The sequence below is a fragment of the Haliaeetus leucocephalus genome, unplaced genomic scaffold (assembly GCF_000737465.1).
Source record: "Haliaeetus leucocephalus isolate CR32 unplaced genomic scaffold, Haliaeetus_leucocephalus-4.0 Scaffold555, whole genome shotgun sequence".
Taxonomy (NCBI): domain Eukaryota; kingdom Metazoa; phylum Chordata; class Aves; order Accipitriformes; family Accipitridae; genus Haliaeetus; species Haliaeetus leucocephalus.
This window is the reverse complement of record NW_010972991.1, coordinates 2378911-2402397: the sequence shown is the minus strand read 5'-3', so window position 1 is coordinate 2402397 and position 23487 is coordinate 2378911. Positions and strand designations below refer to the sequence as shown.

The 23487-nt window shown below is 41.2% G+C and overlaps 1 protein-coding gene across 3 annotated transcripts in view; it reads right to left on the bottom strand.

The window, feature by feature from the left end:
* Nucleotides 1-23487, bottom strand: part of ZFAT (zinc finger and AT hook domain containing) — a 101411-nt gene that overhangs the window by 60472 nt on the left and 17452 nt on the right. For all 3 annotated transcript variants that reach the window (XM_010576898.1, XM_010576899.1, XM_010576900.1), the window contains exons 3-4: nt 22448-22708; nt 3240-3413 (exon numbers count right to left, since the gene is read on the bottom strand). In XM_010576898.1, the coding sequence (XP_010575200.1) occupies nt 3240-3413; nt 22448-22708 (435 nt within the window). The remainder of the gene's footprint in view (nt 1-3239; nt 3414-22447; nt 22709-23487) is intronic.

The following is a 23487-nucleotide window of genomic DNA, read 5'->3' as shown; positions in this document are numbered from 1 at the left end:
GGAGAATCACCTCCCTTGACCTGTTGGCCACAGTGCTTTTGATGCAGCCCAGGATGCAATCAGCTTTCTGGACTGTGAGCACATATTGCCAGCTCATATTCAGTTTTTCATCCGCCAGTAACCCCAAGTCCTTCTCCGCAGGGCTGCTCTCAATCCACTCATGGCCCAGTCTGTGTCTGTGTTTGGGATTGCCCTGACCCACATGCAGGACCTTGCACTTGGCCTTGTTGAACTGCACGAGGTTCGCACGGGCCCACCTCTCAAGCCTGTCAAGGTACTTCAACACCCGCACAGAAAAAAATCTACCACTTCTATTCAAACTGTATTTACTCTATGGGTTAACACAAGCTTTCAAATTTCTAAAGCTGTAATTCTATTATCTTTCATATGCCTCCCAAGTAAACATTACAGAAAAGGAACATGGGGAAAAATCAATGTCGCCCAGCTGTCATTTCTGCAGTTAAGAACTAACTGATCTGTTTGTTTGAAGGGATTCTGAAGAGATCAATTTAGTCATAATCTACTGAACACATGATGAAAAGCAGTGTCCCAAACCTAAACAGTGTATAGCAAAATTACAGCAAACTGTTAATGTAATACTCCTAAAAGCATCTTTCATTTAAGAAGGGAGACATACAGTCTGAATATTTTCTCTATACTGTGGATAAAATACAACTAATTCTTAAAGCCTTCTCTATTTTTCTAATTGACGGAATGCTTACCTGACGTCCTCAACAGGATTTTACTGCACTGGACACAAAAAGGGATATTTGCACACATCTTTAAAGCTAGATAACATGTGGCTACAGAGACTAAGTTTTGATAGTGCTTAAGCACTTTTAAACTTTATTTTCAACTTAACTTTACAGATGGTCTAGCATACAGAAAGCAGGGGAGAAGGAAGAAATGTTTTATCTATTTATATTCTTCAACAGCAGTCTACAGCAATAACTCACCTCTTCAGCACATGATAAATCTCCAGAAAAATGGAATAAAAGAGTATGAAAGATCTTTATAAAAACTCCAGACATTAAAGTAATACTGACAAAGGGAAACAGCCTAAGAATTGCTAGTGATATTAAAATATAGTTATATCATGGAAATTAATGAAAAAATGGAAGGAAAAGCAGTGAAAAATAAATTAAAACATAATTGTATTAAATGAAATATTTTCTTTTGAATCTTCAAAGAGTTAACCACCTATATAGTATCTTCCAGAATTTCCAAATTCTGAAAAGTAGGATGATAATTCATAACCATTTTAACAGCAATGACCTTTTAATTACACATATACTACCTGGGAACTTGAACATAGTAAGGTTACTAATTGCCAACCAAATAAATGAAAGGACCTTCAAAAATAGCTGCGGGTTTACATTTGACCGTAAATCCCTTCAGTTTATTAAAGCCTTTTGAATGTAACATGTACTATGCACAAACAGCTCCAAAGTTTAAGTTGTTTTAATATTTTGAGTCACTCAAAAACCACAGTGTAAAGAAAACCCAAACTTTTTGTTGTCTGAAGAAAAATTTTACTAGGTAGTAATTAAGGCACCAACCTCCTCTAGATTTTCCTGCCTCACATGCTTACTACATTTTCTTCACTATCTGTATTTACTATTATTCCATTCACCTCTTTAGGCTAGTTTCCTAAGAAAATGGGTCTTTGATTGCACTGTCTACCATGTCTTTCCTTCCCCTCTTGAAAATTCTTCTAGTCCTTGCTGGAAATGTAAAGATCTCAAAGAAAAATTCTTACAAGGTTCATAAAATTTAGCACCTGGAGAGAGGAGACCCCAGTTGCAGCTCTTCCCAAAACCCTGAGGAAGGGAGGATGTGTGTATAAATCCATAAACTAACACCTATATGAACCCATTTACTAACATCTCCATGAGCCCCTTAAGCAGCCATCGCATGTTCCCCTTTGCCCAGACGAAGGAGGAGAGGACATGAGGGAAGCCTCATGGGCAGCAGTGAGGGCAATGGGCACCCGCATGGGGGAAAAGCTACATGCAGTGGAAAGAGGCAAAAGAGGTGGGAGACACAGTGAGAAAATGAGTGTTTAGCAACAGGGAGGAAAGTGCCCAGGGTTACATCACACAAGAGAAAGGGGCCTGTGGTTAGTGAAATGAAGCAGCGCGGACTTCAAACCACCCTGAAGCCAGGTTTCCATACTTCCAGTGCTCACCAGTCCTCTTCCACCTTCCTCTGTATTTACAATATCGCAAGACCAAACTTTTAACAGCTCAGTGTACGTCCAAAACCCTGTGTGATGTTTCTCAAACAATGAATGTGAAGGTGTTTTTTACTTCCCTTCTAAGCACACAGGATATTCGTAGGTGAGTTCATCCAGCTTCCTCTACCATTGCAATTAGAAATGCATTTTAGCAAACAAAGTCCCAGCATATTACAGATCTTAATATCAAAAGATATTAAAGAACACAGAAAATCCAGCTAGCTTCCAACCCACAACAATAAAATAAATAAATACATTCTAGTTGTTCTGAGAGCTATAAGCAAAACAAATATTCAGAAATGTTAGCAATAATGAAAAGGAGAACAATAAAGCTACAAAGCTGAAAATAATGAACAAAACTATTAAAAAGGGATTCTGTCAATCAGGTGAGTGAATGGTTTATATAAACAGGCAAATGCAAGTCTAGTTTTAAAATAAATAGTTTGAAATTATTCCAAAATGCTTTGATGAAAAGGCACCATAGCAATTTATGTATGAAGAAATCTTTAATCATTATATAGGAACTTGATTTTCAAGTATATATACATATTTTCTATCAAATGATTTGCATCCAGAAATATTAAGTTATATATATATTAAGCTGTTTGTGTTTTCATAAACAAATTTACATTTATCATAAATATACACACAAATCAAGAGCTGTAGTAAAGATATTACAGGGGAAAAATACTTTCCTGTTCTTTGGTCACTCTTTTTTTCACTTTCTTCTTTAAAACTATTCACAGACTAAACATAACTGATGTTAATGCAGACAACTACACCCAGGTCCAGCATTTGTCATACCTATGAAGAAATGGGATGGTAGTTCTAAAATCATGTAGCTGCCAGATGCAGAGATTCTATATCAAGATAACCAAATAGTATTAAATATTTTTCAGATAATAAATATCCTAAGCAGTTCAGACTTAGAACAATAACTATTTTATACAGTGTTAGCATGGACAAAAATGAATTTGATTATATAACCGGTGATCCTGATTACCTGGAATAGCTTCATGGGCTGTCAAAACCACACTTATAATAGGGTTTTTAGCTCCTGAAACCTGTTCAGCCTCCTTAGTTGATGGAGTTTTCTCAGTTTTCTGAACTCTGGGCCTCTTTGGAGTTTTTTCTCGCTCATCTTCCTTCCTGTCAAGGTCAACGTCAGAATCATTACCTAAAGAGCAAACATCAAAAAGAATGTAACTATGTACAAAAGAAATGCAGGTAACACAGTCACTAACACTACAAGAAAGAATTAGGAGAAAATTAATGCTACTGTAGAAAGAAATACATGTTATCAAAACAAGACGTGCTGCATGAGTCCCTAAAGGGGAACTGTTTTCTTCTTTATTTAATAAAACTAGTGTGATACTTACACAAATAGAGAAAACAGATGTCCTGGTTTCGGCTGGGATAGAGTTAATTGTCTTCCTAGTAGCTAATACAGTGTTATGTCTTGCAATCACTATGAGAAGAATGTTGATAACACACTGATGTTTTCAGTTGTTGCTAAGTAGTGTTTAGACTAAAAGTCAAGGATTTTTCAGCTTCTCATGCCCAGCCAGCAAGAAGGCTGGAGGGGCACAAGAAGTTGGGAGGGGACACAGCCAGGACAGCTGACCCAAACTGGCCAAAAGGATATTCCGTACCATGTGACGTCATGCCTACTATATAAACTGGGGGAAGTTGGCCCAAGGGGGCAGATCGCTGCTCAGGATCTAACTCAGCATCAGTTGGCAAGTGGTGAGCAATTGTATTGTGCATCACTTGTTTTGTGTATTCCAATTCTTTTATTATTATTCTTGTCATTTTATTATGTTTATTATTATAATTATTATTTTCTTCCTTTCTGTTCTGTTAAACTGTTCTTATCTCAACCCACAAGTTTTACCTTTTTCCTTACAATTTTCTCCCCCATCCCACTGGGTGGGTGGGAAGTGAGTGAGCGGCTGTGTGGTGCTTAGTCACTGACTGGGGTTAAACCACGACAGTCCATTTTGGTGCCCAACATGGGGCATGAAGGTTGAGATAACAACAGATCTGACCAGAGCGTGTTAAAATGAATTTGTTACAAGCATTTATTATATTAGTTTAATAGCCACTGGTCACGATGTCGATTTATGAGCTCTTAAGTGTTGTAGCACTCATTTTTAGAGTTCTGTTATGTATCACCTCATTTGCTGTATATAGTGCCTGTGCTGCTGCTTATCATCCGTGCGAGGCAGATTAAGTTTTTCGCTTTGATGTATTGCATAATTCTGGCTTATGGTATGATAAAATTATCAGTCGTGGCACTAATCCGGTATTTGCACTCAGCATTGTTGTCACCTCTACACTTTGGGAGCCATCTGTGGGAAACTACTAATAATTACACCCTTTATCTTTCCTCCTAAGAGAGCCAATCTATGGGCGAGACACCTTTCTTCCCCTTTCCCTTCTCCTCCAGTCTAATTACAATAGCATCTGAGAATTTTGAAAAATCTGAATACCCTTGGGATGTTGAAACCAGTACAGTCCTATTGCTAGGAACTAGCATGTTGCTGAATGTGGTTCAGGTCTTGTTTAGGGTTAAACAACTATTTAAGAAAATCACCCAGAGATCTGCCCTGAGGCTGGATAATCATGAGTAGCAGGGTATGTGGGGGAGTATGGGCAAATGCCTAGGGTGGTGGGCACCTCCAGTGTTTTGGAACGTCACCATTGAACACGTGCAGAATCCTGAAAAGTAGAACATTTGGAAAAAGTATGTTGTGACCCCAACAATTCCAGGGAGACACAAACTACTGCAATGTGCTGGGGCCTGGCCCATGCCTATGGAGCCCTGTTCAACACTGTTCAGTATCCTCAAGGGGAAGAGGAGGCCTCTGGATCTAACAACAAGGCAACAGGCACTGCGGTTACTCCAGCCCATGTGACAGGCACTGCAGCTGAACCAGAGAACCAACCCGTACCAGTATCAGTTGCCCCCATACAGAAGAAGAAATATACAAAAAAATCAGTTCACTTAGCGAAGGATGAAGATGAACCAGGGCCATCACAAGAACAGGAGGAAGAGGCAGAACCAGAGGTAATTACCTGATCCCTATCCTTGAGTGAGCCTTGGGATATGCAAAAAGATTTCAGCCGTTGTCCAGGTGAGCACATTATCACCTGGCTGCTCCAATGCTGGGACAATGGGGCTAGTAGCCTGGAATTAGAAGGTAGGGAAGCCAAGCAGCTGGGATCACTTTAAGGGAAGGTGGCATTGACAAGGCAATTGGAAAAGCAACACAAGCCCTCAGCCTGTGGAGGCGACTCCTGTCAAGCGTGAAGGAAAGGTCCTCCTTCAAGGAAGATGCTATATGTCACCCAGGCAAGTGGACCACCATGGAGAGGTATCCAGTATCTGAAGCAATTAGCCATGCTAGAGATGATTTATTATGAGCCAGACAATGCACAATTACCCAAAGATCCAGATGAAGTCCAATGCACACAACCCATGTGGCAGAAGTTTGTACAGAACACACCATTGCCATATGCCAACCCACTGGCAATACTGACCTGGAAAGACAAAGAGGCACCTACGGTGGATGAAGTGGCTGGCCAACTCCGGCAATACAAAGAAAATCTCTCTTCGTCCCTACAAGCCTGCATTTCAGCTGTGGAGAAGCTATCCCAGGATGTCCAGCAATTCAAAGAGGATATGTCCTACTCCCCACCTGTACAGACCAATGTCTCAGCTATTAGGAGTGAGCGTTCCTCTGCCCAAGAGAGAGAATATAAAAGGTACACACCACGAGGTGCCCTGTGAGTTCACCTATGTGACCACAGAGAGCACATGAGGAAATGGGATGGAAAACCTACCTTGGTCCTAGATGCACAGGTACATGAGTTGCGAGGAAAAACAACCACAAAAAAGGATTCTTCCAGGAAAAATGCCAGCCCAGTTTCCAAACAAAGTAGAAGGGCTGATGTTACTTCTGATCCTCTTGAAGGGACTTGTAAGTTGATTTTACAAGTGGGTAATGGATACTCTGACCAGAATTAGAGGGACCCTGCCTCCAGCCAGGTGAAGGAAAGGGATAACTGAGTTTATTGGACTGTGTGGATTCAATGGCCTGGCACATCAGACCCACAGGAGTATAAGGCTCTAGTGGACACCAGTGCACAGTGTACCCTGACGCCATCAAGATATAAAGGGGCAGAACCCACCTGTATTTCTGGTGTGACAGGGGGATCCCAAGAGTTAACTGTATTGGAGGCTGAAGTAAGCGTAACTGGGAGTGAGCAGCAAAAGCACCCCATTGTGACTGGCCCAGAGGCTCCGTGCATCCTTGACATAGACTGTCTCAGGAGAAGGTATTTCAAGGACCGAAAAGGGTACTGGTGGGCTTTTGGTATAGCTGCCTTGGAGGCAGAGGAAATTAAACAGCTGTCTACCTTGCCTGGTCTCTTGGAGGACCCTTCTGTTGTGGGGTTGTTGAGGGTCAAAGAACAAGGGGTGCCAATCGCTACCACAACGGTGCACCAACGGCAATACTGCACCAACTGAGACTGCCTGATGCCCATCCATAAGCTGATTTGTCAACTGGAGAGCCAAGGAGTGATCAGCAAAACTCGTTCACTTTTTAACAGTCCCATATGGCCAGTGTGAAAGTCTAATGGAGAGTGGAGACTAACAGTTGACTATCACAGCCCAGATGAAGTCACACCGCCACTGAGTGCTGCCATGCTAGACGTGCTAGAACTTCAGTGCGAACTAGAGTCAAAGGCAGCCAAGGGGTACACCACAACCAATACCACTAATGCGTTTTTCTCAACCCCTTTGGCTGCAGAGCGCTGGCCACAGTTTGCTTTCACTTGGAGGGGCATCCAGTACACCTGGAATCGACTGCCCCAGGGGTGGAAACACAGCCCCACCATTTGCCATGGACTAATCCAGACTGCAATGGAGAAGGATGAAGGTCCGGAACATCTGCAATACATTGATGACATCATTGTATGGGGCAACACAACACAAAAAGTTTTTGAGAAAGGGCAGAAAATAATCCAAATCCTTCTGAAAGCTGGATTTGCCATAAAAGAAAGTTAAGGTCAAGGGACCTGCACAGGAGACCCATGGACGTTGTCAGATCCCAATGGATGTGATCAACAAAATAGCAGCTCTGTCTTCACCTACTAATAAAAAGGAAACACAGGCTTTCTTACATGTTCTAGGTTTTTTGAGAATGCGTATTCCAAATTACAGTCTGATTGTAAGCCCTCTCTGTCAAGTGACCCAGAAGAAGAATGATTTCTAATGGGGCCCTGAGCAGCAACGAGCATTTGAACAAATGAAACGGGAAATTGTTCATGCAGTAGCCCTTGAGCCAGTCCGGGCAGGACAAGACATTAAAAATGTGCTCTACACTGCAGCTGGGGAGAACGGCCCTACCTGGAGTCTCTGGCAAAAAGCACCAGGGGAGACCTGAGGCTGACCCCTGGGGTTTTGGAGTCGAGGATATCGAGGATCTGAGGCCCGCTACACTCCAACAGAAAAAGATATATTGGCAGCATATGAAGGGGTTTGAGCTGCCTCAGAAGTGGCTAGTACTGAAACACAGCTCCTCTTAGCGCCCCGACTGCCAGTGCTGGGAAGGATGTACAAAGGGAGGGTCTCCTCTACACATCATGCAGCTGATGCCACATGGAGTAAGTGGGTCGCACTGATCACACAACGGGCTCGCAGAAAACCCCAGTCATCCAGGAATTTTGGAAGTGATCACAGACTGGCCAGAAGGCAACAATTTTGGAATACTGCCAGAGGAGGAGGTGACATATGCTGAAGAGGCCCCAGTGTATAATAAAATGTCAGAAAATGAGAGGAAATATGCCCTGTTTACTGACGGGTCTTGTCGCATTGTGGGAAAGCATCGGAGGTGGAAGGCTGCTGTATGGAGTCTGTCGTGGTTTAAGCCCAGGTGGCAACAAAGCACCACGAAGCCACTCACTCACTCCTCCCTGTCACGGTGGAATGAGGAGAAGAAAAGATAAAGAAAAGCTCGTGGGTCAAGACAAGGACAGGGAGGGATCACTCCCCTCTTATGGTCACGGGCAAAAGACAGGCTCAACTTGGGGAAGAAATAAAATCAATTTAATTTACACTACAAATCAAATCAAAACGAGGATAATGAAAAGTAAAACCAAATCTTAGAACATCTTCCCCCACCCCTCCCTCCTTCCCAGCTCAATTCCACTCCCAATTTTCTCTACCTCCGCCCCCCGGCGGCGCAGGATGGGGGTTGGGGTCAGTTCATCACACCTTGTCTCTGCCGCTCCTTCCTCCTCAGGGGGAGGACTCCTCACTCGTTCCCTGCTCCACCGTGGGGTCCTTCCCATGGGAGACAGTTCTGCCCAAACTTCTCCAACATGAGTCCCTCCCACAGGCTGCAGTCCTTCATGAACTGCTCCAATGTGAGTCGTTCCCATGGGCTGCAGTCCTTCAGTCCCAGCCTGCTCCAGCGCAGGCTTTCCCATGGAGCGTTGGCCATCTCGTGGGGCCTCCATCCCCCTGCTCCGGCGTGGGCTCCTCTCTCCCCGGGCTGCAGGGGGGCATCTGCTCCCCTGCTCCCCTCCGTGGGCTGGGGGGGGACAGCCTGCCGTCTGGTCTCACCACGGGCTGCGGGGGCATCCCCTCCTCCCCTGCTCCTCCTCCTTCTGCACTGTCCTCGGTATCTGCAGAGATGTTCCTCTCACATTCTGATCCCCTCACTCACTGCAGGTTCCCCCTCTTAAATCTGTTCTCCCAGAGGTGCTACCACCATCACTGATGGGCTGGGCCTTGGCCAGAGTTGGGTCCAACTTGGAGCCGGGGAAGGTTCCATCAGCTTCTCACAGGAGCCGGCCCTGTGGCCCCTCCCCTGCTACCAAAAACCCTGGCACAGAAACCCAAAACAGAGTCCTATACAACAAATCGCAAAAACTGCTGAAGAAGGTGAATCCAGTCAGTTTGCAGAGGTGATAGCCATCCAGCTAGCATTAGATATTGCTGACGGAGAAAAGCGACCAGTGCTCTGTCTCTATATTGACTCACAGATGGTGGCAAATGCCCTGTGGGGGTGCTTACAGCAATGGAAGCAGAGCAACTGGCAACGCAGATGTAAACCCATCTGGGCTGCCACACTGTGGCTAGATATTGTCGTCTGGGTAGACAACCTGGTTGTAAAAGTACGTCACGTAGATGCTTACATACCCAAGAATTGGGCCACTGAAGAATGTCAAAACAACCAGCAGGTGGATCAGGCCACCAAGATTGAAGTGGCTCAGGTGGATCTGGACTGGAAACATAAGGGTGAGTTATTTATAGCTCGGTGGGCTCATGACAGACACCTCAGGCCATCAGGGAAGAGATGCAACATATAGATGGGCTTGCGATCGAGAGGTGGACTTCACCATGGACACTATTGCACCATTTATCCATGAATGTGAAACGTGCTGCAATCAAGCAAGCCAAGCGGTTAACGCCCCTGTGGTATGGAGAGTGATGGCTGTAATATAAATATGGGGAGGCCTGGCAGATTGACTATATCACACCCCACAAACCTGCCAAGGCAAGCGCCACGTGCTTACAATGGTGGAAGCAACCACCGGATGGCTGGAAACATATCCCATGCCTCATGCCACCACAACACTGTCCTGGGCCTTGAAAAGCAAGTTTTATGGCAACAGAGCACCCCAGAAAGAATTCAGTCAGACAATGGGACTCATTTCCGAAACAACCTCATAGACACCTGGGCCAAAGAGCATGGCACTGAGTGGGTATATCGCATCCCCTATCATGCACCAGCCTCTGCGAAAATTGAATGATACAGTGGACTGTTAAAGACTACATTGAGAGCAATGGGAGGTGGAACCTTCAAACATTGGGATACACATTTAGCAAAAGCCACCTGGTTAGTCAACACCAGAGGATCTGCCAATCAAGCTGGCCTTGCCCAGTTAGAACTTTTACGTACTGTAGAAGAAGATAAAGTCCCTGTAGTGCACATGAAAAATATATTAGGGAAAACACTCTGGGTTACTCCTGCCTCAGGCAAAGGCAAACCCATTCATGGGATTTTTTTGCTCAAGGACCTGGGTGCATTTGGTGGGTGAGGCGAAAAGATGGGGAAGTCGGATGTGTGCCTCAAGGGGGTTTGATTTTAGGTGAGAATAGCCAATGAATTAAATTGTATAATGTTAGTTGCTATATAACCCTGCCACTGTATGTTATCATCACTATAGTTGTTATAGGCTGTATCAATGGTATTACAGTAAGAATCACTTGGATCAAGCAAGAATGAACTTTGATAAAATTGAGCAAAGTGCAGTAGTGATGGAACCAGAACTGACTTCAGCATGCAACAATCCAACACTACACACCTTCCTCCTGCTGTGCCCAATGTCACCTTCCCACCGCACTGCACCGAAGCCCAATCCTGCTCTGCCAACTCAGAAGACTTCATGCCATCCCTCCTGCCCAGAAAGATTGGTATGACAGATAAAGCCCAAAGTCAGGAACCAAATGAACTCAATGACCATTTTATAGAGCTGGCCCATAGACTAAGGGAATGATATCTCTGTGTGTGTGTGTACATATATCTATCTCAAAGGACGGAAAAGGTGATGGTAATTGATTAGGATGTACTGGAAAATATGGGATCTGAGCATGACATAAATGGTACAGAATAAGGAGTGGACTTCTGTCCTGGTTTTGGCTGGGATAAAGTTAATTTTCTTTTAGTAGTTGGTATAGTGTTATGTTTTGGGTTCAGTACAAGAAGAATGTTGATAACACACTGATGTTTTCAGTTGTTGCTAAGTAGCATTTAGACTAAAAGTCAAGGATTTTTCAGCTTCTCATGCCCAGCCAGCAAGAAGGCTGGAGGGGCACAAGAAGTTGGGAGGGGACACAGCCAGGGCAGCTGACCCAAACTGGCCAAAAGGGTATTTCATACCATGTGACATCATGCCCAGTATATAAACTGGGGGGAGTTGGCCGGGGGGGATGGCTGCTCAGGAACTAACTGGGCATTGGTCAGCGAGTGGTGAGCAATTGCATTGTGTATCACTTGTTTTGTATATTCCAATTCTTTTATTATTATTCTTGTCATTTTATTATGTTTATTATTATCATTATTATTTTCTTCCTTTCTGTTCTATTAAATTGTTCTTATCTTAACCCACAAGTTTTACCTTTTCCTTTCAATTTTCTCCCCCATCCCACTGGGTGGGTGGGAAGTGAGTGAGTGGCTGCGTGGTGCTTAGGTGCTGGCTGGGGTTAAACCACAACATAAAGACAATAATCAAAATTTTAAAAATGTACTCTCAGAAACATTTGTGTCTCTAAATTCTCTTGATGTTACTGTGGATTTTTGTGAAAATTCTACAAACTTTGTAGAATTTATGATTCCATCATTAATGAATAAATTATTTTTCTCCTTTCCATATGTAATTGTTCAGATGATTTTAGGATTATTTCTCCTAGTACTGGATTCATTATCAGTCTTATTTAATGGAAAGTCTTCCAACAGTCTCTCTGGATTAGGCTTTTTTTCCCTACTATTATTGTGAATCAACAGCCAGAAACATACTTCTCTTTTTCAGTGTTGATTCAAAACCAATCCAGGTTCAAAACAGTTCTTTGGTTCAACCTATCTCCTGACATTTTGAAGGCCTGCACTTCTTCACTTTGAAGGCATGCACTTCTAAATCATTCCCTGTTGCTGTTCAGAATGTCTTCAGCCTCTTAAGTTGGATAACCTTCAGACCCGTTAACTAGAAAGCAACTCAATAATTGTATTCAAAACACTCATCTGAAATAAGAATGAATAATCAGTAATCAGCTAAGTTGTTCCTTGAAGCTATTTATTCCTTAAAGCAAATGAGGAATTCCTTACTAAAATTCTAAAAACAAATAATAAAAATGCTTATATATGAGGAATTAGCAGCATACAAAATAAAAACAGAGGGCTGCAAGTTTATACCAACAAAATTTCTTTATATTAGATGAAGTGGTAGAACATGCAGGGTAGAGAAAACAAACTTGGCAAATTAAGGCATTATGCAAACATACCAGAGGTAATGAGTAACGAAAGCAAAAACTGATGGAAGAAAATTATAAATGAAGCTAGTGAATTTCTTTTTTCCCCTTTTTTCCCCTGAATCTAAAGCAGCTGACTCAATCTCCAGAATAAGTCATTCAATGTATATTCATAACATGCTGTAACTGCTCTATTGAGATAGGGAAACAATCTATAAATAAAAACTAGTAACAGCAAAGCTGTAGTGTGTCTACAGTTGTTTATGACATACAAATAGCAAAAGCAGTGGAAAGATACGCTACATGGAAATGGCTCTGTTTTAATTTCAGTAACATTTTGTTAATATTCAGCTGAGATTCAAATAAGTCTGTCTCCCATGATCTTACCTTAATGGAACAAAGGGTTAAAGAGTGCTGACTGTTCCTTGAAAAAATGAAGGACACAAGCACAAACTAAAGTAGCATAGTTAGGACTGAGCATGTAACTACCACCTGGATAAACTGCAAGCTCTTTACTACATACACCACCAGAAGGAAACAAGGTATATAGGAGTTAGTTTAGATTTCTCAGACATACTGAGGCAGAAATGTGTATACTTACAACTGTTAATGACTTGATGCTAATCTGTAAATCTGAAATTCATTTTTACAATACCTAGAACAAGCAACAACTACACAGCAAACTGAGTTTAAACACAGTTAAGCAAGTCATCTTTCTGTGGTGTCATGTTAGCAATGTTTTTGCCCCAGCTTCCAGTTTCTAGATTATAGAAAATTATGCTCTGTCTTGAGAGCCCCCTGCTTTTCAGAGCCTGCTAATGATTTCTCCAATTTCATCAGATAAATTCCTTGACATGTGCCTCTTCTCAACTACCTTTTTCTCTGTAGATTTCTATGATTTTGGAAAATATTGCTGCTTTATAGATATAAAGGGTCTCATTATGTCCCAATTTAACTCCTTAGTATAGTTGTGAATTAGTGATATTGAAATCACGTAATTCTAACACCATTTCTCTGGAATACTGCAAAGGGATATTTGAATATAAAGAAATATCCCCTTCAACCAGAAACTGTGCAGTGTTTTCTTTTGGTGTGATGAACAGGGGTGGGAGGAAACAAACACATTTTTCCACATGTCCTTCATGAAACAGCCTCTGTTAGTTTATTATCAACAATAAAATGAGTAGTCACAAATTTCACAGCAGGATCAGGCCACCAACAGAAGCAAGTCTTCTCAAAAAGAATCAGAATACACAAAAAATGTAAGCTGCTTATTAAATTGTGTTCCCCTGAGGCACTTCACATACTGTTAAACAACAAATACAAAAATTAATTGGGTTAATTACTCTGCTTTTGTTCAGTGGACACTAAGAGTTAGTGATTGGGGGGGGGCGGGGGGGGAGATTTGATGTACCTCTGGACAAAACTCTCATTTTTTGCATGTTTTAGCTAAAAAAAATCCAGAACCACAGATTGAAAGGAAAGCTCTGAGGAGGACAACAGCATTTTCTCCATTTTGCTTGGGATCACATAATTAATTCCTAGCAGGCACATGAATAGAATCCAAGAACCCTACTCCTAAATCCTCCTTCCTAACCATTACAAAGTAAGAGTTAGTCAGTTTAATGATGAAATAAAGTGGTTGAAACCAAACCACAAAAACATTTTACGGCCTTTTCATGTTAACCTGTAACTCTATTAACTTTTGAATATTGGAATTCTACTAAAAAAATAGAAAAGGAAAAAAAGGATGAACCACAGACTGGAGTTTGTTAGTGACCCACACTAATGAATAACTATTACCACAGTAACAAGCTAACATATGTTTCATGCTGTTTTTCTTTCCTAATGTGCCTCTATCAGGCAGATCAGTTTGCTAGTTCCTTCAGTTTGACTAAGGGTAAAAGCTGTGGAAAAGAACAGACGTGTTACAATAAATATAGCTGACTGTGACTCCCTGCTTTCAAAACAGAACTCCAAAAATGCTATTAAAAAAGATTTTAAAAAAACATACAGAATTGCAACATAAAAATATTTCATTAAAATGTTGCTATTTCATATTCATAGAAACCTTGTACACAGATGCCAAGCACTAAATATGAAGATTGTGACCATGTGAAAATATTTTCTTAAGAAACCCAAAGCTGGTAAGTCCTTCAAACAAAGGACTGAATCTCAACTTCCATCTTCCCAATATGAGCTGAGAACATCCAGCAGCTAACAGGAGGACTACATACAGTACCTGCAAAGATGTGAGGAAAGTACTGAGTGTCATGCAAATTCCGTTAACACACAAAAAGCCCACACTTATATTGGCCAAAAACAGGCAAGCAAGAAAATTCAACTGATATGCTGATCATATATCTTCAACTGGTGCTGAATATTTGTATGAACATTCTCAAAACTCACATAATAACACGAGAAAAAAAAAAGTCTCCTCTCTAGAGAGTGGTCAAGTCAAGTTCTGATATTTAAACATTAGAATTTATTCACTAATCTGATGCATGTTGATAGCAGTAACCCCATTCTTCCCCTTTCTCAGAGGAACAAGCATCTTCCAGAAACCATCTGTTGATAAGGAGCTGAGGCTTCACACATTGTCAATACTTTTTGCTACAAACATAACTATATCATAGTCTGTGTGTAACCTGAAAAAGACTTTACAAAAAAACCCAAACCAATGCTCCCCATCAAATCACCAAACCAAAAAAAAAATTTAACTCTCAATGACAGCTTCTTTCTTCCTGAACTCTCTTTACACAAAAAAACCCTGAACTAGAAGGTATGCTTTAGGAAAGGATTAAGAGGGAGACAAAAGCATGTTTTAATGAAAAAGAAGAGCTTCAGCTTTGACCACAGGGCTCAAACAGCCTTTCCATAATATGGGAACATCTCATCAGTAATTCAGTTGTCTTACTTAAGTGTTAGCATTGTGAGTGTCAAAATAAGTGCTTTGTCTCTCACAACTAGGACAATTCCCCTGTATACTACAATTCTTGTATTATACAGGAACATTCATAAGTGATTTTAAGATGATTTATGAGAAAGTGGAGTATATGCAACTTAGAATAGCTATACAAAGTTTCTCCAAGCGGAAAGGGTCTTTGCTTGCTCCTAAACAGATTTATTTAGACAAACTGCCTCACTTTGCATCCCCCTTGCTAAGCAGTCAGCTTAGCACTTTGTCAGCTGGCACTTCAACTCACCAGACAAATAAACTGACCTCCTCTATCTAGCAACAGGCATTTTAAATGCCTGCCTCTGTTTGTGCAAGAAATACAACGCTGTGCCTGTGCCTTCTAACACGTTTAAGAAATGGTGGTGTCTGTGTTGACAAGTAAAGCTACTGTCCACTCTGAATGAATCACTGCTTTCAGAGTCCCGTCGAACTAGATTGTTCATCTGTCCCATGATTCTATTTGAGTCATTAATTGAAGGTACTGCTCTCTGCATTCATAATTGGATGTACAACATTTTGCAGATTCAGCCACACATCCCTAATTGGCATGTTTTTAAACTACTCTTCATTCAAATTACTATTTTTTATCCCCTAAAAGATGCTGGTATTTCATAGTGGCAAGAGAGCAGCTTGAAAAAAAGAAGTAAACTGGCCATGCAAAATGAACTCGTGCAATCGCTTCTCCTGCAGAGACTGACATACTACTTGTAGAAAGAATTCATTTAAATTAGAATTCAGCTGATGGCAAAAACATTTTAAACTAAGGCCAAAAGTGCCATCTTTGAGAATTATGCAGGCTCTTAATTCAGTAGGAATGAACAGTTCACTCCAGGGAAGAGACTCTGTTCACTGCTGTAATCTGTCTTCCACCAAAATCCCATTCCCCGGTCATCCAATGTCCTCTCTTATTATCTGCCAGAGATTCAGGTATGCTGCAGTGTGGGAGAGGGATGGTGGTTAAAATAATTATCTGTTGTCTATCTCTCAAAACAAGTGAGTTTAGAGGTGGCTGCTGGGGAACTGATCCAATCCAGCAACAGCCAAAATCCCCAAACCCATCCCATCCCAGTGGTGGAGGCTAAAGCAGCTCTATTTTCTGGCTGGGAGCAGACACAGTGAAAACACATGGCAGTTCAGGAAGAATCTCAACTCTTCTAGTTTTGTCTTTAGAGAAAAAGAATGGATGGCAGTACCATCAGCCAGCCAGATCCAAATCATTAGCTGAAACTGTCAATTTGGTTTAACCAAATAAAAACAGAAATAGGTGTATTCGCAGCTCTGCTTAAATCACAGCAACTTTCTTAGGCAAGTAAGCTCTCTATTAAAAAAAAAAAAGCATGTACATGGGGGATTTCTAAGCACAATGGACATTTTTTTTAATTCTGTGCAAAAAATTAACACTTTTTTCTTTCTGTTTTAGTGAATGGACCCACAAGGTGAAGGCAATCTTTACCCATCAAAGGATTAAATTAGATGCACAGAAGATGTCAGTGACCAGAAAGGCTTGGTGACTCCTGAAAGAGTGGGAGAACTATCAGTGAGACACTGATCTCTGAGGTCAATGTGGATCACTAACCACAGAAGCAAAGAACAGCAGAGGCCTATTACATCCAGTTATTCCTCTGACCAACACATACTGCAGCTTCATAGAGATTTATTCATTGTAATTTCAAATGTCATGTAATTTCAAACACTTCCCTTGTGGATCTATAAAAGACAGCAAAACATTTTATTACTTCAAAACCTTTCCTAATATTTCAACTTCAGCTCAAAACATATATTGTGTTTCTCTCAATAAAGAATATCACACAGAATATCAGTATGCATATTCTTAACATTTATATATTTAGCATATTTTAGCAATAGCTAAAACATTAGTGTGTTATCAATATTATTTTGGTCACAGATCTAAAACACCACATCATACGAGCTGCTACAAAAAAAATCAATGCCATCCCAGCCAGACCCTGCACAAAGTGAAAATATACTTGATTATTAATCAGATGTCCATACAGTGCCAAACTTTGCAAGAAATGAAAAACATGAGAAAGTAGTAAAAAAACACTACAGAAAAATCCCAGAAGCATCAGAAAAACAGATTAAAGTAATTTCAAGTTGGAAAGACATGGATAAAAAGGGGGAAAAAAATAACCCATATGTATTAGGTATGAGGTCAAAGACTAAGGGAGAAGAACTTGCAGTCCAAGCTCCTTATGATTTTTAGCCATCTACTCCGAAGGAGTGTGTCTGAAGTGCTAGAGAAGATATTGTAACTCTGGAAGGTTCAAAGACCCTCAATAAGATTCTCCATCTAGCTCTAAGAACTTCAGCAACAGAGAAATCTCATCAAATTAGAAGTTTAAGTACTCCTTTTCTCGTATACACCAAAATAAGTGTGATTTCAAGAAGTTTTTGTCTCAGGGATAGTTTACACTAGAAAATGTTGGTATCAACCATATTCTGCTCAAGTAACTGAACTATTTGTTGGACATTATATACACACAAAAACACACACACAAAATAAATACCTGGTGTAATACTTGCAGTATAATCTGCTGAGACAGCTACACCACTATCTGTGTATGTGTCATGGTTTAACCCCAGCCAGCAACTAAGCACCACGCAGCCGCTCTATCACTCCCTCCCTCAGCTAGACAGGGGAGAGAAAATATAACAAAAGGCTCATGGGTCGAGATAAGCACAGGGAGAGATCACTCACCAATTACTGTCATGGGCAAAACAGACTTGACTTGGGGAAAATTAACTTAATTTATTGCCAATCAAACCACAGTAGGGTAATGAGAAATAAAGCCAAATCTTAAAACATCTTCCTACCACCCCTTCCCGGGTTTAACTCCACTCCCGATTTTCTCTACCTCCTCCCCCGAGTGGCACAGGGGGACAGGGAATAGGGGTTGGGGTCAGGTTCATCACACGTTGTCTCTGCTGCTCCTTCCTCCTCAGGGGGAAGACTTCTCACACTCTTCCCCTGCTCCACTGTGGGGTCCCTCCCATGGGAGACAGTCCTCCATGAAATTCTCCAACGTGAGGCCTTTCCACAGGCTGCAGTTCTTCACGAACTGCTCCAGCATGGGTCCCTTCCATGGGCTGCAGTCCTTCAGGCACAGACTGCTCCAGCATGGGTCCCCCGTGGGGTCACAAGTCCTGCCAGAAAACCTGTTCCATCGTGGGCTCCTCTCTCCACGGGGTCACAGGTCCTGCCAGGAGCCTGCTCCAGTGCGGACTTCCCATGGGGTCACAGCGTCCTTCAGGTATCCACCTGCTCCAGCGTGGGGTCCTCCACAGGCTGCAGGTGGAGATCTGCTCCACCGTGGACCTCCCTGGGCTGCAGGGGGACAGCCTGCCTCACCTTGGTCTTCCCCACGGGCTGCAGGGGAATCTCTGCTCCGGCGCCTGGAGCACCTCCTCCCCCTCCTTCTGCACTGACCTGGGGGTCTGCAGGGCTGTTTCTCTCACATATTCTCACTCCTCTCTCCAGCTGCAATTGCTGTTGCACAGTAACTTTTTCCCTTCTTATATATATTACCCCAGAGGCAATACCACTGTCACTGATGGGCTTGGGCTTGGCCTTGGCCAGCGGTGGGTCCGTCTTGGAGCGGGCTGGCATTGGCTCTATCGGACATGGGGGAAGCTTCCAGCAGCTTCTCACAGAAGCCACCCCTGTACTCCCCCCACTACCAAAACCTTGCCACACAGACCCAATACAAACAGGGGGAAAAAAAATCATGGTATAAACCAGGGATGCTCTTGTGTTTTGAACACCACTTGTAGTTCTGGTCCTCCATCTCAGAACAGTTACAGCAGAGTTGCTGAGAAGAATAAGACTGACCAGATGCATAAGCAATTTCCATATATAGTCCAGTTAGTCTGTTACTTAAGACTCAGGATAAGAATAATCTAAATGCAAATACGTGGATTTCTAAATTATGAACCTTATGCAAGAGGTTATACAGAATTATTGTTGCCCACTTTCCAGAGTTATAAAGTAAGATGGCACCCAATGAAAGGAGCAGCATCAAGTTTAAGAAACAAGCAGAAGTACCACTATTTCACAGACTATGTAGTCACACTCTTAAAATCATTAACACAGAACATACTGAAAACTAGAAAAGCAGACAGCTTTGTAACCCACTTAGATAAATTAATGAGTTTAACAGCTTTCAGTTGCCAATGATATAGGTGAAACCTCTAGTTCAGGGACTCTGTCAACAACTTTGACAACTAAGAATCTTGGTGCATTTTGATAAGTATTTTTTTTTTAATTTTTAAACTATGAAAAGGTCCTCATTAAATTACATGAACAGATAAAAAAATATTTCTAATTTCCTTCTTTGCTTGCCTTTTCAATGTTAGTCTTTCTTCGTTCACATTTAGAAGGTTCACCCATCATCCTCAAAACTTTCTTCATAATGAAAATTGAATCCGATAACAATTCAACTCCAAGAGCTCAAATTTTAAAGACCGTGTTTTCCGAGCTGGTAAAGCAATGCAAGTATGACAAACAATCCTAGGCATAGACCATATTGTTCTTGTCCACTCCTCAGAAAGTTTTGAGCTACTCAATGTCATCACATTTTCTGAAAGGATAATAATAATAATAATACACATGCTACTTTCATCTACGTATTGAAAAACTGAAAAGTTGTCACAAAGCAGTTCATGTGGTAAAGCCAGAAGTGAAAAGTATTCCTGGGATGGGACAGTAGTCAGTAGATGGCTGAAGACTGAATTTCCCAGATGTATTCCAAGGAAGAATTACCCCTTCAGAATAAAAACAGCCCCCAAATACCTTCACAGTTGGCAGTCAAGGTAGGAATTTCTGGGCTGGAGATGTTCTAGCTGCACTAGTCATCACAACTGGAAGCCCTTGTTATTTGCTGCTCAAGAATGACTTACTTTGCTTGATTGGTTTGCTTTTGCCAGAGAATTAAAAAAAAAAAAGTTTCATCTGCCCAAAACTCACATAAAGTTAGATAATTTGGACAAATGGATTACTTTGTATGCACATGACATTCACCTCTGAGCAAAGTTAAATAGGCAGTAGGACTAGATGATCATCTTAGGTCCCTTCCACCATTCCATTCCACTCCACTCCACACCATAATGAATATTCACTGTTGTCTTTTTAAACAGGCTTCCCAGAGGGGTGATCAATGCCCCAAGCCTGTCAGTGTTTAAGAGGCATTTGGACAATGCCCTTAACAACATGCTTTAACTTTTGTTCAGCCCTGAAGTGGTCAGGCAGTTGGACTAGATGATCCTTGTAGGTCCCTTCCAAGTGAAAATACTCTACTCTGTTCTGTTCTATTCTAAAACTTTGAGAGGCTGAATATATTCAAATCAGTCTTAAAGCTAAATTTAAACAATGAACTTTCATACTCCAAAGACAGTCATTCACGTAAAAGTTTTGTAAAATAGAAGAGGTGAGTTTGGCATTATTTTTTAAAGAGTAGAACAAGCCATCCTGTGCGATGGTGGTGCATTTCTTTCCCCCTCTCCAGGCTGATTTATGAACTCAGGAAGGCTCACTAGGCATAAGTGCAATGAGTAAGGCAGTTAAGCGACCCTTGACTGTGCCAGGAACTCTTACACAGCTAAGACAGGGAGATATGCTGTGCGTCTCAAGGACTCCTGCTGCCCGGCAAAGGCGGGGGATGGGAATAGAGATAGCCTGTCCTCTTAACAACCTGCAGCCAGTTCTTTCTCATAACAACCTTGAGACATTACAATCCTCCCCTGACAACCTTGGAGCATCCTGTATCTATGTTTTGAGTTATTCTCCAACAGTCTCGGAATTTTCCAGTGCAGCTGGGATTCTGGCAATTTGTTAGTGACGAAAGTCAATCATCGCCCAAACCTATAAACAGTGCTACTGAGCGAGGCCCTTTGAGCTCTCCTGGACCGCAGCAGGCTGTGACCAGCATTTCCTTCTGAGCAGGACGCCTCTCAGAGCTCACAAACTTTCCGGTTTGTGAAAATCACAGGTCTGTCGCCGAAAGCCGACACGACCTGGGCTGATTCTCTTTGCTCCTTGAGGCTCGACCCTTCGCCCATTGAGACAAATGCCGAAGCATTCAATGTGAATATTTTCACTGACCTCGAGGGGAATTTTTGGCAGGTATACCTTTTTTTCTCTCTCTTTTACTCTCTTTTGTTCTCTTATACGTATTTCTCTTAGTGTCTTTATGCATGCATGTATACTAACCTGCATAGTCTATAGTAAGTAAGTTACAGCAAGTATAAGCTATTAAGTATGTTATAGCAAGTATAAGATAATTCTTTCAAATTTATACTTAAATTACTGTCATTATTTTTATGCAACTGTGAATGAATTTTAGGCTTCTATTATACTTATAACCCCTTTACATACAAACCGTTGTCCAAGTCTGGGACTAGGAGTCGATCCAGCCGCACCTAGACTCCAACAGGAGTTTAGAAAGCAAGGGGGTCTTCTCTGAACCTCGTGACTCAACAGGAGGGTCTCCCTTACCCTTTCCCACATTTCCTTTTACCCTATTATGTTTTCAGTTCTTATATACATAAGTTTAGTTTGATTCTGATTTAATTTTCCTGTGTGCATTTCATCCATGTACTAAGTAATAGAGTGAACCTTGTCAATGAATTCTGTGAAGTCGCACTTTTATACAAATTTCTATTAAATCATTTTTCTATTGCTAATACAATTGGAGGCGATTCTTCAAGCGATCCGAACCTCTCTTTCTCATTTTTAACCACCCCCCCCGCGATATCCTGAAAAGCAGTCTTTAAATCTATCAAAAGAACAGGACAGAATCCATGTTTCCCAAGTCACAGGACAGAAACACCTATACAGGATCATCCATCCTACCCTATGTGTGATACTTACCTATGTGGCTCATACCACTTTTCACTGGAAAACTGTAATCCTCTTTGTGAAAAACAAAACAGTTGCTTACGCAAAAGAAGCATTTCAGGGAGTTTAAGATAATTATTAGTGCAATAAACATTTTGACCTTTTTGAAAAAAATTAAAATACCTTGTCTTTCTTCTCAGTTTTGCTTCAACATGCTTTTTGTGTTAAAAGAAACAGATAATTCCATTCCACTTAAAATTAACACTGGGGATTACAAGTTGTTACCAATCAGGTCACAGGATGGAAACATACTGTTTCACAACATGCTTCAGATATTTTTGTTGGATGTTTTCTTACCTCCATCTCCTTCTTCCTCTCCTTCATTTAAAACAATAATGCAGATATGTTTCCTTAGCTGACGTGTGTTGGAGAACTTCCGATTGCATTTCCTACATTCCAAGCTGCCTGGTGAGACTTCAGACAGTTCCAGTCCTTCTTCTGTCCCAGGCAGAGTTTCTTCACTTTGAACAGGGTTATTTTCTGCCGCATCTTCATCCACACAAAACTTCTTAGTAGACCCTTTTGGTCTGCCCCTTCTCCTCTTCACTACAAGAAGCTCTAGAAAAGAAAGTTAAAGTTAAAAGAAGTTATAATTAAATTCCACAGCTAATTAGCTAATATCCATCTAATCTTTGAAAAATAGGAATATTAAATGAAGTCTGAAAGCCTCTATCCCTAAAGCTTAAAAAAAGGTTAGCTTCACACAAACTTATTTTTAAGCAGTGGTATTTGTTGGCATTTCTGCAAAGCAATAACATTTGTGTTACTGAGATCGGCAGATATCAAAGTGCCACAGTTTTACAGAAATTAGACTGGAAGCACTCCTTTAGATTGTTCTATAACTGTATCAGCATGCATATTCTACAAAGTTGCTCTGCTGTGTTCTGACACTCTACAAAAAACCTTTTTAATTTAAATCACTCTCGAAGAAATTGCTTAAGTATTGAGATGTATTCAGAGAAAAACATTTCTCTTTTAAATCCAAAAACTCATTGTCCTTTTAATAAATTGAACAATTACTCTCTATTTTTCCTCTGGTTCTTCATTGTTAGCACTTTCTAGCCAAAAGTTGGTATAAAAAAACGTTGGCAACAAATAAATTCCAAAAGTCATGCAAAAAATGTTTCCTTAATGAGTATTTCAAATAATTAAAATCAGAACTCATCCACAATTCTTAATACATAACTTTACATTTCCATATTTCTGTAGAGGAAACATTGATAAAATCAATGAGATGTAGTGAACATAGAAATGCATGACAACATAAAAAACTTCACACTCGTATTTCCTGCTTAAGATTTCTCTCATCACTGCTGTAGTTAATTCAAAAGCCAACT